This window comes from Stegostoma tigrinum, chromosome 10 (genome assembly GCF_030684315.1).
Source record: "Stegostoma tigrinum isolate sSteTig4 chromosome 10, sSteTig4.hap1, whole genome shotgun sequence".
Lineage (NCBI taxonomy): Eukaryota > Metazoa > Chordata > Chondrichthyes > Orectolobiformes > Stegostomatidae > Stegostoma > Stegostoma tigrinum.
Genome location: NC_081363.1, coordinates 8045330 through 8061101, shown reverse-complemented (window position 1 = coordinate 8061101; position 15772 = coordinate 8045330). Strand labels below are relative to the sequence as shown.

The 15772-nt window shown below is 39.7% G+C and overlaps 1 protein-coding gene across 2 annotated transcripts in view; it reads right to left on the bottom strand.

The window, feature by feature from the left end:
- Positions 1-6865: 6865 nt before the first annotated feature.
- rps6ka5 (ribosomal protein S6 kinase, polypeptide 5) overlaps positions 6866-15772 on the bottom strand; it is a 226013-nt gene continuing 217106 nt past the window's right edge. For both annotated transcript variants that reach the window (XM_048537950.2, XM_048537951.2), the window contains exons 15-17: positions 11052-11211; positions 9505-9668; positions 6866-7519 (exon numbers count right to left, since the gene is read on the bottom strand). In XM_048537950.2, coding sequence (XP_048393907.1) covers positions 7280-7519; positions 9505-9668; positions 11052-11211 — 564 coding nt within the window. In that variant the 3' untranslated portion in view covers positions 6866-7279. The remainder of the gene's footprint in view (positions 7520-9504; positions 9669-11051; positions 11212-15772) is intronic.

Genomic DNA, 15772 nt, shown 5'->3' with positions numbered 1-15772 from the left:
ACACATCTCTGATGAGATACCTGCACTGAATAAACATCAGATTCCAAAATTAAAAGGTGTCTGGAAACTATCATAAGTTAAGGCTCCTACAAGTACATTTTAACTTTAACGTTACAAATACTGTGGTGTGTTTTTCTTATGCAAACACTTAATTCAGCATTCCGAGCATCTTTTGGTGCTTTAACTTGTTTAATGTGTTTGAACTGGTAACACAGTTTGAAAACCCAGTTTGGCGTCTGCATTAACATTACTGTGAGTCAACTCGATGCAAACATGCTCACTTCACATATTGAATAGTCACAGAAGATCAGGAAAGTCGAAGGCAGAATTTAGTTACAGATGACCAGAATTATGAAAGGATTGGATAGAGTTAATAGAAAAATAAAATTCATTCTGGTAGAGGCGTCAGTTATAAGTTACAGTTGTCAGTTACATAAATGATTTGGATGTGAATACAGGAGGAAAAGGTCAGTAAGTTTGGCAGATGACACAAAAATTAGTGGTATAGTGGAAAGCGAAGGTGGTTATCTCAGAGTACAATAGGATCTTGATCAGATGGGCCAATGAGTAGCTGATGGAGTTTAAATAAATGTGAAAAAGTATGAGGTGTTGCATTTTGGTCAGGGTAGGACATATACATTTAATGGTCCTGGGAAGCATTGCTGAACAAAGAGACACTGGGTTGCAGGTGCATTGTTTCTTGAAAGTGGAGTAGACAGGGTAGTGAAGTCGTCGTTTGGTACACTTGCCTTTATTGGTCAGTGCATTAAGTATAAAGAGTTGAGAGGTCATATTGTGGCTGTACAGGATATTGATGAAGCCACTTTTGGAATATTGCATTCAATTCTGGTCACCCTGCGTAGGAAAAATGTTATTAAACTTGGAATGGTGCAGACAACATTTATAAAGTAGTTATTGGGGTTGGAAGGTTTGAGCTATAGGGAGAGGCTGAATAGGCTGGGGTTATTTTCCTTGGAGCATCGCAGGATGATGGGTCCCTATTAGAGGTCTATAAAATCACCAGGGGCAAGGATAGGGTGAAGAACCAAGGTAATTTTTGGTAGGGGAGTCCAAAATTGGAGGGCATAGATTTAAGATGAGAGGGGAAAGATATAAAAGGGACTTAAGGGGAAACTTTTTCATGCGAAGGGTGGTGTGTACAGAATGAGCTGCCAGAGGAAGTAGTGGAAGCTGATACAATTACAACATTTAAAAGGCACCTGGAAGGGTATATGATTAGGAAGGGTTTAGAGGGATATGGGCCAAATGCTGACAAATGAGATTAGATTAATTTAGGATATTTGTTTAGCAGGGCTGAATTGGACCGAAGGATCTGTTTCCGTGCTGTACAACTCTATGACTCAATACGGCACAGAAGGAGGCAGTTCAGTCCACTGAATCCATGTTAATTCTCAAATAATAATCCTGTCACAACCACTGTCCTGCTCTACCCTCGAAGTGTGGCAAATTCATTTTCCTCAAATATTCATCCAAATTCCTACGAGAATCATTTATTGTCTCTGCTTTCACCAGCCTCATCAGTAGCAAGTTCCGGGTCTTTGCCATTTCCTGCATTTTAAAAAAGTTGCCACATTATACCTCCACGTATTTCTTGTGGGGCTAACAGGATAAAAATAGTCATCAATTGAAAGAGGTGAGGTGTAAGGAGAAATTACTCCATGATTGACATATGAGGAAAGACTGGATTGACTGGGATTGTTTTTGCTGGAATTTAGAAGAGTGAAGGGAAATCTCAGAAATATATAAAATCCTGATGGGACTGGACAGGCTAGATGCAGGAAGAATGTTGCTCATGTTGGGGAATTCCAGAACTAGGGTCACAGTCTAAGAATAAGGGGTATGCCTTTCAGGACTGAGATGAGGAAGAATTTCCTCACTCAAGAGAGTTACGAACCTGTGAAATTCTCTCTTACAGTAAGCTGTTGGAGCAAGTTCATTAGATATATTCAGGATGGGAGCTGGACGTGGCCCTTGCGACTAAAAGAATGAAGGGATATGTGGAGAGAATGGGAATGGGATATTGAGACTGCATGATCAGCCATGATCATACTGAATGGTGGGGTCGGCCCGAAGGGCCAAATGGCCTACTCCTGCACCTATTTTCTATGTTTCATGCTGAGGGCTGCAGGAACATGTAAATAATGTCACTAAGGAGTAGGCTACTGAAACTTAAGGGAAAAGGGATTAACCTTCCAAGGAGGGTCAAATACCCTGGGAGGATTGGAGGCGGGTATTGATTTTTGGTGGACAGAATGGAACAACAGGTTTTAGTTCTGGGTTGCTCCAACAAAGTATCACCTAATGTGATGTTCACTTTTTATGAATTTATGTGAATGGCATCAATTGAAGTTTCTATCCTTTTGTTGCTCTTAGTGAGCAATGTTATTTCATTCATATGGACAGCAATGCTCAAAATGAAAAGAAAAATGAAAACTATTGTCTTGCAAAAGTAAACAAGCACAATTTTTGTATGGAGCATTACCCCTTGAAGAGGCATTATATAAACTACAATTCTATTTAGTGAGACTTGCACTGTAAATAAATATTAATTTGCATCAATTTTATAGCACATTTGCACAATTGGACAATTCTCACTACATATAATGAAGTCACAATTAAATTCTTGCTAAAAAAATTTGCAATGAGTCTTTGCCAACCTCCTTTAAGGAGCTATAGTTAAATCAAATTGACTATAAAGTCCCAAAAAGTCTGAAAAGCTTTTATTGACTCATCTGAATAAAGCTATCAATGTTTAAAAATTAGTACAAGTCACTAGAAAGTTGCAACAAACTCTTCAGTGACTGGATTAATTCTCCCTCATTAAAATTCTTTAAATATCTAATAAATATAGCAACATGGCAGTGCCCTATAGCAACAATATTCTGATTTCAGTTTAAAGTTTAAAGATATCTGAAAAAGTATTATACAGTGTTAAAAACTGTCTATAAAAACACATATATTCAGTATAATCTGTTAATACACAAGCTCAACTTTCTCAACGGGATAAATCTGTTGAGAGAAAAGGCTTTGAATTGTTCTGCAGTATGAAGTTTGCACAGCTCTGAATAAATTTGATTTCTAACAGGCTGAAGAAAGATCTGCAGCACTTTGAAACTATCAGCTGCATCTAACCCAGATGCCAAAATGAAAAATCAACACAACAGCCTGTTCAGTAGCTTAAGTTAATTTTTACAAGGTTCCATTGCAGATATCGAATTTACTACGAAAATAGCATTTGGAAGAGATTGTAGAGTTCAGTCTGAGCCATGCAACAAATATTCAGCAGTCCAGTGACATACAACCATTTCTCCACATTACATCATCTTGGACTCTCTCAGTATGGAGGCCCTTAGTTTCTATTTACTTAGCAAATCCTTTTAAACTAAGACAGTCTCCTAAATAAAGAAAAAAAATGCTGTTTTAAAAGTCATTAAAGATGGAATTTCCTCTTCTCCCAGGCAGTAATAGTATAGAATTATATATGCATAATATATAGAGACATACTACAGTGCAACATGCCTGGCATTATTTAAGTTCTGTAGGCGATGAAGCCACAACAGTCCAAATTTCCTGGACGATTTCAGCGCTTTATCTGATTAAATTAGCACACAACCGGTTCAAGGCAATTTTAAATTGAAGCATTTTGAAGGGCAAATTTCTTTGATTATTGCCTATTTCTTCCCAGATACATTGGCTGAAACCATCTGCCTCTCATTAACATTCGTCCTCCTCAAATTTCTAAATTTGGATGAATAATGTGCTGGCATATAATTACATCCATAGATTTATGTGCACCACGATTAAACTAATCTGATGCCAGCAGAATTTATGGACGTAAACAGTGATTTCCTGCAAAAGCCACCCTATAACTCAAGCACAGTGCAGTCAGTCTCAGTGTAGTCAAAATTTACAGATGTCCAGCACCAGCCATTACCACTTCCTACACTGAGGAGGAGGAATGATCTTCCCAACAGGCATGGTCTTGTTCTGCATAATAATAGAGCAGCAAAGGCGTATGTTAGGCAGAAGACAGCAGATCACTCGCTTGTACAACTGCATGTGTGTCAGTTTACGCCAGGTGAAGAATATGATCTCGCCAGGAAATTTCAGAAAAGTTCCCATTGGCAGTAGGAATGGGTAAAGTTGGTCATAATTTCTCCACAAATGTGATCCAGGAAACTTGGGAAGATTCATGTCAGCAGGCTCCAGCTCTAACGTCAAGCCAGAAACGGCCTTCAATGTTTCTCTAGCCCTAAACTGCAAGGGGATGCAAAAAAAATGCATGTAGTCTCCAATTAATCAACTGCATAAGCACAAAAAAACTGTGGATAATAAAATGTGAGGCTGGATGAACACAGCAGGCCCAGCAGCATCTCAGGAGCACAAAAGCTGACGTTTCGGGCCTAGACCCTTCATCAGAGGTCTAGACCCGAAACGTCAGCTTTTGTGCTCCTGAGATGCTGCTGGGCATGCTGTGTTCATCCAACCTCACATTTTATTATCTTGGATTCTCCAACATCTGCAGTTCCCATTATCACAAAAAAATTGTGCCTTTTTTTGCAACAGGACAGCTACTAGGCTAGGTCACATTGGTAAAAAAGGTTACTTGGCCTTTTATTTGGTCAAAAAGTCATAGGCCATAAAGATATGTTTCCTTTCAATAAATTACCATGTTCTGAAAGCTTATAAATTTCCTATTCACATAAAAAGTAGTCAGAGATAACTGGCTTTCAAAATCATATGAACACCAAGATCATTTAGAAATCTTTCCAGATTCTCTGTTTCACTATGATTGACAAAGTTCTTCATAGTTGGTAATAAATATAGAAGCTAGAAAGACATCGCAGGTGAAGCAGAAGCATTTCAGAGAGAAACATGGGTCTAATGAAAAGATAATTGCCCGAAATGTTACTACTATGTTTCTCTCTCCACAGACGTTGACGGACCCGTTTAGTGATGCTAGCAATACGCTGTTCATATTGCAGATTTCTTGCATCTGCAGTAATTTGCATTCACCCTTCCCTCCCCTTTTATGTTGAGTACTTGGTCACATGGTACAAAAGCTTAAGAACCAAAACTGGAAAATCAAAATCGAACTGAGAAACGCTCCTTTGCTGCAGTTTAAAAATTCAGCATGTTTACAAAGGTGTGCTTTTTGCTGACACAAGCCAGCAACAATATCCTCCAGGAGCTCTCCAGGCCAAGTGCAGTTACCTTCTACTCTCTTGGATTCCTGTGGATCACATTTATCACAATGATTTGTTAAAATCTAACCTGCACATGATTAGCAGAGCTCACAGAAAGAGAAAAAAACCCACCCAACAAACCTGTGTTTCTTTTCTAAGAGTCTCCGCTGCAAAAATATGGAGCAAAAATCATGCAGAGCTACATATTCAGAATTTCTTGCACTAATTGTATTAATCTGAAGATAGTAGTCTGCACTGCTCAGCTACCTAATTACTGGTCACTCAGAAAAACAATTACATACAAATCATCAAAGATGTCAAATTGACACAGTACAAGTTAAATTAATGGTTGCAACACAATTTGTTAAACTTGTACGAACAGATTGGCTACATGGTTACCGTTCATGCAAAAATTAAACAGACTGCATGCCAAAGAATATATAAATAAGAAGGCATGTGGCATGTGGAGCACACATTACCTCCAAAGAGCCTTTGTTTCAATATAGAAGCAAATTCCCCATATGGCCCCTAAAAATAGAACATACATATATATATCTATACATATATATACATTTATGTGTTAGGGCTCAGATTTCACATTTCAATCACTTATTTCACATTTTGCTTAAAACAGCACTTTGCAAAAGTTAGAACTGATGACACTACAACACAGATAAATTTTGAGGAGCTAAAAAAATAAATCTTTAATTTTCACCCCCATTTCAAACTGATTTCCTTCCTTTTCAGGCCTTATTCTTGCACTTACAATAAGCATTTTATGGTAAAAGATGTGCATCCATGCCCTCCATCAATCACTTGATCAAAGCATACCATCCACCTTGGAGTGTTTAGGGGAACAGAGAGAAAGACTGGAGTTCATGGAAGGACAACAAATAGCACAGGTAGCCGTGCGTGATTCCCAGGTTGGGCCACAATGAAGTAGTAATCAGACAAATACAAAGTCAGAGTCTGAAAGAATTAAAAGCAAAATAGTGCTGGTTGTAAAGCTAGATATTGCAAGTAATTCAAGATGAGAAATCTGAGCTGTCTGCACACTTCGTTTGCATATGTAATGTCCAGTGTAGATCTGTTTGTACAGTAAAGTTTCGTAGTTTTGAATTCAGTCTTTAGGAAAGGTAAACACGTCAAACACTTCGTACCGTGTAGGATCTGCAGTAGAGAAATATCTGCAAATGTTCTTTGCAAAGTACACCCAATAACATTCACGTACAGCGACAATTCTTTCACACTTTAAAAAAAGACAGAAAAGTAAATAAAAGCCCTTTGAGTGCCAGGCTACTGAAATTCTATTTTTCCCAGAAATGCATATTTTTAAATGATTTAAAAATAATTCTTTCTTCTACCTTTTTCCAATAGATGAATATTGTGGAATTTACAGTATGAAAACAGGCCACTTAGCCTAATTGGTTTGTGTCTGTTTCCATGGTCCACATGAGGTTCCTTCAACATTTCTCCCTTTAAACTCATCAGCACATCATTCTAGGAGATAGCAAGAACTGCAGGTGCTGGAGTCAGAGTCAATACAGTGTGGAGCTGGAGGAACACAGCAGGTCAGACAGCATTGCAGGAACAGTAAAGTCCAGGACTGATGAAGAGTGTAAACCTGAAATACTGACTTTCCTGCTTCCCTGATGCTGCCTGATCTGCTGTGTTCCTCCAGCTCCACACTACATTAACAGCATATCATTCTACCCCTCCCTCACTCCTGAACTTACCTAACCTCCCCTTGAAGTTATAGTTCCTATTTAACTCAATTGCTCAATGTGGCAGTTAGCTTCCTCCAAGAATTCCTGATTGGAGTTTTAGTTACTGTCATGTTTATGAAACTAAGTTTGGATTTCTCAGAAAAAAGCTATCAATTGATGCCAGAGGAAGTATGGAACTGCATCTAATTTCTTTATATATATGTGTGCTTTCGAATATGTTAAAAGCACCAAACATTTCAGGCATTTTGGAGGGGCACACATTTAAAAAAAACTTGCGCTCCTCAGACAATTAAGTATGATTACAAGCATGTTTTTTTTAAATTGTGAAAGGGTGGCTGTAGCAGCTTAATCGGAGAACTGAAAGATACTGTCTGGGTTATTGCTGTCTGCTGGATTGTTGGGCTGTAATTTCGTGGTTGGTGTAGTTTTTCCATGGGATTGAGAGGAGGAGGAGTGGGAACTTTCACTAGAGCTGCTCCGTGTTTCAGTACTAGTGCTGGTTTTCTTCATCTTGCGTCTTTTCGCCAGAGGTGCCTTGTCCACATTCTGAAGGCAAAAGCCTTCCCTCTTGCACTTGTTGAAGGCCTAAGCAGAGATCAAATTAAGTGAGAGACAGAGTGAATGTGTAGATAGTGTTACAAAGCAGAGGTCAATCACCCCCTCTGATAGCTAAAACCAAAACACCAAGAGAAGCTCACTCTCACCTCATACCTTGTTAAAGGAAGCGTGAAAAGTGGTATAACCTGATTCTCACTATCACCTCCCCACTCAAATCTGTTATAAAGGAATGGTTAAATGAAGGAAATCCCTGATACTCACCTTATAATCAACAGGTAACAATTTATTTATCTATCTCTAACTGTAAACAAATTAACAGAAGTACCAACAAATGAAACAATTCCCCTTTAACCATTAATTGTTCCTGAATAAAACAAAATTCTAATGGTATGCTGTTCCAATAGAAACGAGTCTATAACTTATATAAAACAAGTTTAAAAAAAATATAATCTCTTGAAAAAAGCCAGGATAAGTCTTCCAGAATGTTCTTTGCTTCTCCACTGTCCTCCAGTCAGGAACGCCTCCCTCCGGCAAATTCTTGGTGTCAGAAATGTTAGCTAAGTGTGCTGCTATAACTTTAGTCAGATGATGGTTTTCTCAGAGCTTAGAGAATTGTGAAAGCCAGTGATTTTTTTCTTTCTTTCGAGCTGATGGCTATTCATGGCTGTTCTCTTAACAGTTGGCAATTGCTCTCACATTGATTTTCAAATGCCCTCTTCTTTTATACCTTTAATGACCTATTAATTTCTTACAATAGGATTGGTCCTAGGTTGTTAAAACCATCAGATTTTAAAATTTAATTGGGTTTTGGTATCTAGGGCTTGGTTTAAACTAGTGATCAGAGATGATGGGAACTGCAGATGCAGATGCGGAGAGTCCAAGATACCAAATTGTGAAGCTGGATGAACACAGCAGGCCAAGCAGCATCTTAGGAGCACAAAAGCTGACGTTTTGGGAAGGGTCTAGGCCCGAAATGTCAGCTTTTGTGCTCCTGAGATGCTGCTTGGCCTGCTGTGTTCATCCAGCCTCACATTTTGTTGTCTTGGATTCTCCAGCATCTGCAGTAAAGGCTCTGATGAAGGGTTTAGGCCCGAAACATCAGCTTTTGTGCTCCTGAGATGCTGCTTGGCCTGCTGTGTTCATCCAGCTCCACACTTTGTTATCTTGGATTCTCCAGCATCTGCAGTTCCCATTATCTCTTCTTGGAAAAAATGCTGCTTTGCCTGCTAACAGTACATCCTTTTCTTATAATGTTTTGATTTCAAAAACTCTCCGTGCATTTGCTGCTACCTACAAAAACACATCATCTTTTAAAGGGGCCACACTACTCCACTACTATTTAAAACACATCAAATTTTAACATCCAATCCACAAATACTCTATCCAACTTTGCAACAATAGTCACATCAAAAACAAGTACAGCAACAACAACAAGTCACATTTATGTAATGCCTTTAATAAAATAAGACATCACACGTTACTTCACAGGGGAAAATAATTTGACACCAATCACATAAGACTGGCTAGGTCAAGTGACCAAAGTCATGGTCAAAGGCAAAGTTTTTAAGGAGACCTTAAAAGGAAACCTCTGGATATAGGTCAGCTACGGGTGAAGGAACACTGCCAATACTGAAGGCAGCCTGTGCTGGAATGAGGGGGACAGTGTATAAGACAAAGGAAATTTGGAACGTGCAAGAATTGGAGGAAGGCAGAGTTCTTGTGTGGCTATAAGTGGTTACAGATGTAGGGAGCCACAAGGGAAATTAGGAAGACGAGCAAGGGTGAGATCATAAGTCACAGTACATATGCCCTCTGTTGAAACCTCTTCATATTTGTTTCTGCAATAACTAAAGCACAGGCAGTCAATTCCTTCATCCTACTAATAATGTCCATGTGTTTCCCCTTTGCAAAGCGCCTTGGTACAGTATTGTTTATTAAAGGAACAATGTAAATTCTATGTCATAGACAAATTATGATCATAATGAAAAGGAAATCAGAAAGCATTTCCTTACATGAAATGTTGCTTTGACATACGTGTGGACAGAAACACCCGAAGAACCAAGAACGTCCGGGGTCATTAGTGGGTTGGATGATAACTGGCTGCTGTCCTGAAGCCATTCATTGAAACGGAGGCTTGACATTTTAATCCGTTTGTTTGGATCAACAGTTAGCAGTCCTGCAAGTGGAAAAATACAGATTTTACATGCAAATCACTCAGTGCTGCCATATGATACGGCGAGGTGAGATATACTGCCGATCTACCATTATCACACAGTTACACTTATGTCAGCTCCTGTAACACAAAGACAAGCTGTGGGCTACGTAGTACTAAAAATTCAATTAACTTTTATTACATCTCCTGGTATTTATGTACGTACACTACAATCACAGCACTTGCATGTCTCGGCTCAACCGAATTAATTCATAGCACGTTTCCCTCAACTTGTCATGCTTCAAGAGAACAGAGCTCAGTAAGATGGAGCATGAGAGCTTTACATCATGAGGTCACATGTCATGACATCCGAGCGTATTCCTTAAAAGAATATTGCACATCCGCTATAAGGCATAATACAACAACACAACTTAACCTTGCCTAATCAAATTGATCAGGTCCAGAATTCTGTTTGGCACTTAACAATGAGAAATTTTTAAAAACATTTGAAATAAATTTCTTGTTTTCTCTCTCCAACACCCAAAATGATGGATCTCTTTCACATTTCAAAGGTGCAGTTGACAGGTAGGGAGGATGGCCAGGATGGTTAGTCTGTGAGGAGGCATCTAGGGAAGCTCCATTTACTAGAATAAGGCTTTCGCTATTTGAAGCCAGAGTGAACTCTAGGATATTCTCACTTTTCTTTGATTCAATATCAATATTTACATTCCACTCAGTGACATTTCAGAAAACAAATCAACATTTTATATTAAAATCTAAGATTAAAATCTAACTTCAACAGGATCTAAAGAGTGATTGGGATGAAGGGTCTATACCCAAAATGTCAGCTTTTGTGCTCCTAAGATGCTGCTTGGCCTGCCGTGTTCATCCAGCTCCAGACTTTGTTATCTCGGATTCTTCAATATCTGCAGTTCCCATTATCTCTGATTGGGAGAGAGGCCTAGGCTGGAAAAAGACAATTATGCCTGCTCCTACCTTGCATCAATTCTTTAGCTTCTTTGAGATGTTTTCACTAGGCAGTGGGCTAGTGGTATTATCACTTGACTGTTAATCCAGTCAATGTTCCGGGAATCCGGGTTCGAATCCTGCCATTGCAGATGGTAGAATTTGAATTCAATAAAACAAATCTGGAATTAAAAGTCTAATGATGACCATGGATCCATTGCTGTTTGTCAGGAAAAAAAAACATCTGGTTGACTAATGTCCTTTAGGAAAGGAAACTATAAGCCTTACCTGGTCTGGCCTATATGTGCCTCCACACTCTCAGCAATGCAATTGACTCTTAATTGCCCTCTGGGCAATTAGGGATGTGCAATAAATGCTGGCCTAGCCAGCAACATCTATATCCCATTAATTTAAGAAAAAGACTATTATGCCTGCCCTTGCCTTGAATCAATTCCTTGGCCTCTTCTGAGACGTTTCTCCAAGCTTCACCTTCAAAAGAAAAGTCCCCTTGTTTTATTTTCCTCATGATTTCTTCAGCACTGGTGGATGTTAATGTCTTTTCCTCACACTGGAATGGTACTTTCCCCGATAACATGGTATACTGCCAGAGGGAACAACAATCAGATATGATATTACACAGAGGAGAAATATTTGCTCAGCCACAGCATATGTACTTAGGTCCATAACTTATCATTTAATGCACAGCACTATCTTAGCTATCACCGAAGACAATGAGCTCTCCTACAAATACAATGATTCAGGTTCACCAACATTAACTTTGTAGAATGGAGTTTCTCATTATTCTTTCACCAAGTTACTAAATCTAGAGATTTAAGGGTCCACAAATCCTGCAGAGAAGGTCACCAGGGTCATAGTAACTCAAATGTTCTGAGCTGCCACCAGTAGTAACTGGTGTGCTCACTTGAACAGCTTTCAGTGGGATGGATGCTAAGGGAAGAATTTCATACGCCCCCATACTGCAGCCTTTGCTGTCACACAATGTTCTTTGCCTGGGCAGAACAGGATTGAAAAATTACTTTGTGTTCCCTTGCTTTTGGTTTCCTGGTAAAGATGTAACTAATCTGGCAATTTCATGGGTGTATTATGAACCACCTGCTGATCAGGTTGAAAGGGGCAGGACTCTGGTAGGCTTACAATTCACCCCAATTCCAACCCTCCTGTCTTCTCCTGCTTCGGGAATTAAAGAGTCTAACGCTTTTTAAGGAAAGTAGTACACCAACATTCAAGAAATGGCGACTTAATGAATTATGATAAATAGGGAAATACATTGTTATAGGTTGGTAACAAGGGAACACAGAAGTTAAGGTTACTGTAAAAGAACGATGTGGGGGTTTGGGATTTTTTTTGACACAGCAGATTGCTGAGATATGAAATATCCTACTACAATGAAGGGTGAATAAAAAAAAATCCATCCTTTAGCTCAAAGTATGATCTCTGATCTGAAGAAGTAAATTATGAAAGTATGGGGGCAAGTTGACCATGATGGATGGGACAATACACCAAAAGAATTGACAGTAGGCAGACAATGGCTAGTAGTTAAAAAGAAATGCTACATGGTTCAGAACTTCTTGAGAATACAAACTCACAAAAGAAAATCCTAGTTAATGAAAAACACTAAACATTGCATTAAATTAAAGGAAGTGGCTTACAAGAATGCTAGAAAAGGTGTTAAGCTGAAGAATTGAGAACAATTTAGAACACAGCGAGAAGATCAAGAAACCAATTTGAAAAGGGAAGACAGAACATGTATACAAACTAGCAAGGACATAAGGATAAATTGTAAAAGTTTCTTTATATTAAAAAGGAAAAGGTTAGCTGGGACAAATTTTGTCCATTATCAGTGGGGATAATAGAACTTCCAGTGGAACACAGGGAAGTTACTCGGTGTCTGTCTTCCCAAAAGAAGACACAGAAAATCTCCCAAAAAAAGAGGCAACCAACGGACTTGTGAAATTGAGGAATGAGAGAAGTTAACTGATTGAAGGTTGATAAATCCCCTGTATTTCATATCAGAGTGTCATTGAGGCTAGGGGGATGCTGAATGCATTGGTGGTTATCTTTCAAAATTCTACAGATTCTGCAAAAGTAATCCTACTATTTAAGAAGGGAAGAAGAGGGAGAATGGAGAGTTAAAGACATTTAGTCTGGCATCAATAGTAGAGAAAATGTTAGAATCTATTACACAGGATGTCACAACTGGACATTTAGGAAAGAATGGCAAAATTCATCATGGATTTATGAAAAGGAAATCATGTTTAACGAACCTGATTTTTTTTGAGGATATTATTTGTACTATTGATAAAACAGAACCAGTGGAAGTGGTATATTTTGCATGAACTGGTTGGATCAAAGGGTCTGTTTCCATGCTGTATGACTCTATGACTCTATTTGGATTTTCTGAGGGCTTTTGATAAGGTCCCACACAGCAGGTTAGTAAATAAATTTATTGTACATGGGATTTGGGGAAATATACATGCATAGATTGAGAATTGGTTAATAGGTAGAAAGCAGAGAGTAGAATTAAACAGATTATTCTCAGGATGGCAGGCTGATTGTAGTGGGGTACTGCAGGGATCAGCACTAGGTCTATAGAAACATTTTGTATGTGGGACCCAGTTGTAATGTTTCCAAATTTGCTGATGGCTCAAACTCGTTGGAGGTTGTAGGTAAATTGTGAAGAAAATACAAGGAAGCTTAAACAGAAATTGGGCAAGCTAAGCAACAGGACGGAGTGAGAAATGCCTATTGGAGTAAATTGCATCTACTTCAATGCAAAAGGGCTGGTAGGTAAACTGACGAACTCAGGGCTTGGACAGGTATGTGGGGCTGGGGTATTATAGCCATTACAGAAACACTGCCAGAAGAGGGACCGGGCTGGCAGTTTAATGTGACAGGGCACAAGTGCTTTAGGCGGCACAGAATTGGAGGAAAGAGGGGAGGGAGAGTTGCATTTTTGATTAAGGGGAGTATCACAGCAATAGTCAGAGATGAAATAACTGAGGGATCATCCAGTGAGGCTTTGTGGGCAAGGCTCAGCAATAAGAACGGGGTGGTGACATTATTGGGATTGTACTATAGACACTGTGGAGGCGAAGGCCTAGTGGCATTATCACTGGCCTACTAAGCCAGAGACTCAAATAATGTTCTGAGGACCTGGGTTCAAATCCTGCCATGGCATCACAGTCACCTTATGTCATAAAAGAAACAAAACCCATCACTACCTTGATGGGATGGATGATGCCCAGACCCCGATCTGCCAAGATCAAGACCCAAATTAGCTAATGTCAGAGAATCAGACAATTGATCTTGTCAGTCCAGTTGGGTGAGGAGATGGGGTAGTAGTAAATCAATTTGGTCATTTACTTAGATAACAAGGTGTAGAGCTGGATGAACACAGCTGGCCAAGCAGCATCAGAGGGGCAGGAAAGCTGATGTTTTGGGTCTTGACCCTTCTTCAGAAGTCAGAAGAAAGGTCCAGACCTGAAACGCCAGTTTTCCTGCTCCTCTGATGCTGCTTGGCCTGCTGTGTTCATCCAGCTCTACACCTTGTTATCTCAGATTCTCCAGCAGCGGCAGTTCCCACGAGCTCTGAATCAATACTGGAAGGATGCTTGTCAGACTGGAGGCCTGTGACTAGTGGTGTGCCTTAGGGGTCAGTGCTGGGCCCACTGCTGTTTGTTACTTATATGAATGATTTAAATGAGAATGTACAAGGCATGATGAGTAAATTTGCAAATAACACCGAAAATAGGTGGTATCGTTAATAGTGAGGAAGATGATCAGAAATTGCAGCAGGATCTTGATCAGCTGGGGAAGCGGGCCAAGAAATGACGAATGTAGTTTAATACAGGTAAGTGTGAGGTATTGCATTTTGTAAAGTCAAATCAAGGTAGGGGTTTCATGCTGAATGGCAGGACCTTAAGGAATGTAGTGAAACAGAGGGACCTTAGAGTTCAGGTGCCTGGTTCTCTCAAAGTGGAGTTACAGGCAGACGGGGAGTGAAGAAGGCTTTGGGACATTGGCCTTGATCAGTCAGGACACTGAGTGAAAATATTGGCAAATTATGTTGCAGATGTATAGGACATTGGTGAGGCCGCACTTGGAGTATTGTGTTCAGTTTTGGTCACCTAGCTATAGGAATGACGTTATTAAACTGGAAAGAGTGTAGAAAAAAATTACAAGGACTCAAGGGACTGAGTTAGTAGGAGAGGTTGGACAAGCTACAACTTTTTCCTTTAGAGCATATGAGACTCTCGGTGCTGGGGAGGGGGTAGGGAAGGGCGGAATCTTACAGAAGTGTCTAAGATCATGAGAGGCATGGATAGGGTGAATGCACTCAGTATTTTTCTAGAGGGCATCAGTTTAAGGTAAGAGGGGACAGAACACATGGGGGCCACGAGGGGCAACTTTTTTACACACTGGAGATCCATATATGGAATGAGCTGCCAGCAGAAGTGATGAAGGTGGCTAAATTAACAATATTTAAAAGTCATTTGGGTAAATACATGTATAGGAAAGGTTTAGAAGGATATGGGCCAAGTGCAGAGAAGTGGATTTAGCGTGGATGGACATTTTGGTCGACATTCACAAGTTTAGGCCGAAGGGTCTGTCTCCGTGCTGTAGGACTCTATGAATCTCTAAGTGAATGAGCTAGAACATAACAGATGGAATAAAAGTGAATAAATGTAAAGTCATTCATTTTGGTAGAAAAAAAATGGAAACGAATAAAAGGAACAGGTTGGGAAATGCAGGTGCCCAAGGGATCTGGATTTCTTTGCAAGGGGTTTTGAATACAGGAGTAAAGATCTCATGCTATAGCCTTAGTAAGACCTCACCAGGGCTACTATGTGCTGTTTTGGTTGTCTTATCTGTGGGCAGATATACTTGCTATAGAGGTAGTGTGACACAGAATCCCGACATTACTCACTGGGATGTTGGGATTATTTTATGACGACAGATTGAGGGAACTGTGTCTGTATTCCCTAGAGTTTTGAAGAATAACGGTGACCTCACTGAAACTTACAAAACTCTTACAGGGCATGACAGAGTGAATGCAGACATTTCCCCTGGCTGGTGAGTCTCAAAAGAGGAACATAATCTCAGGATAAGTGGCAGGCCATAGTGAGGACCTTTTTGCACTC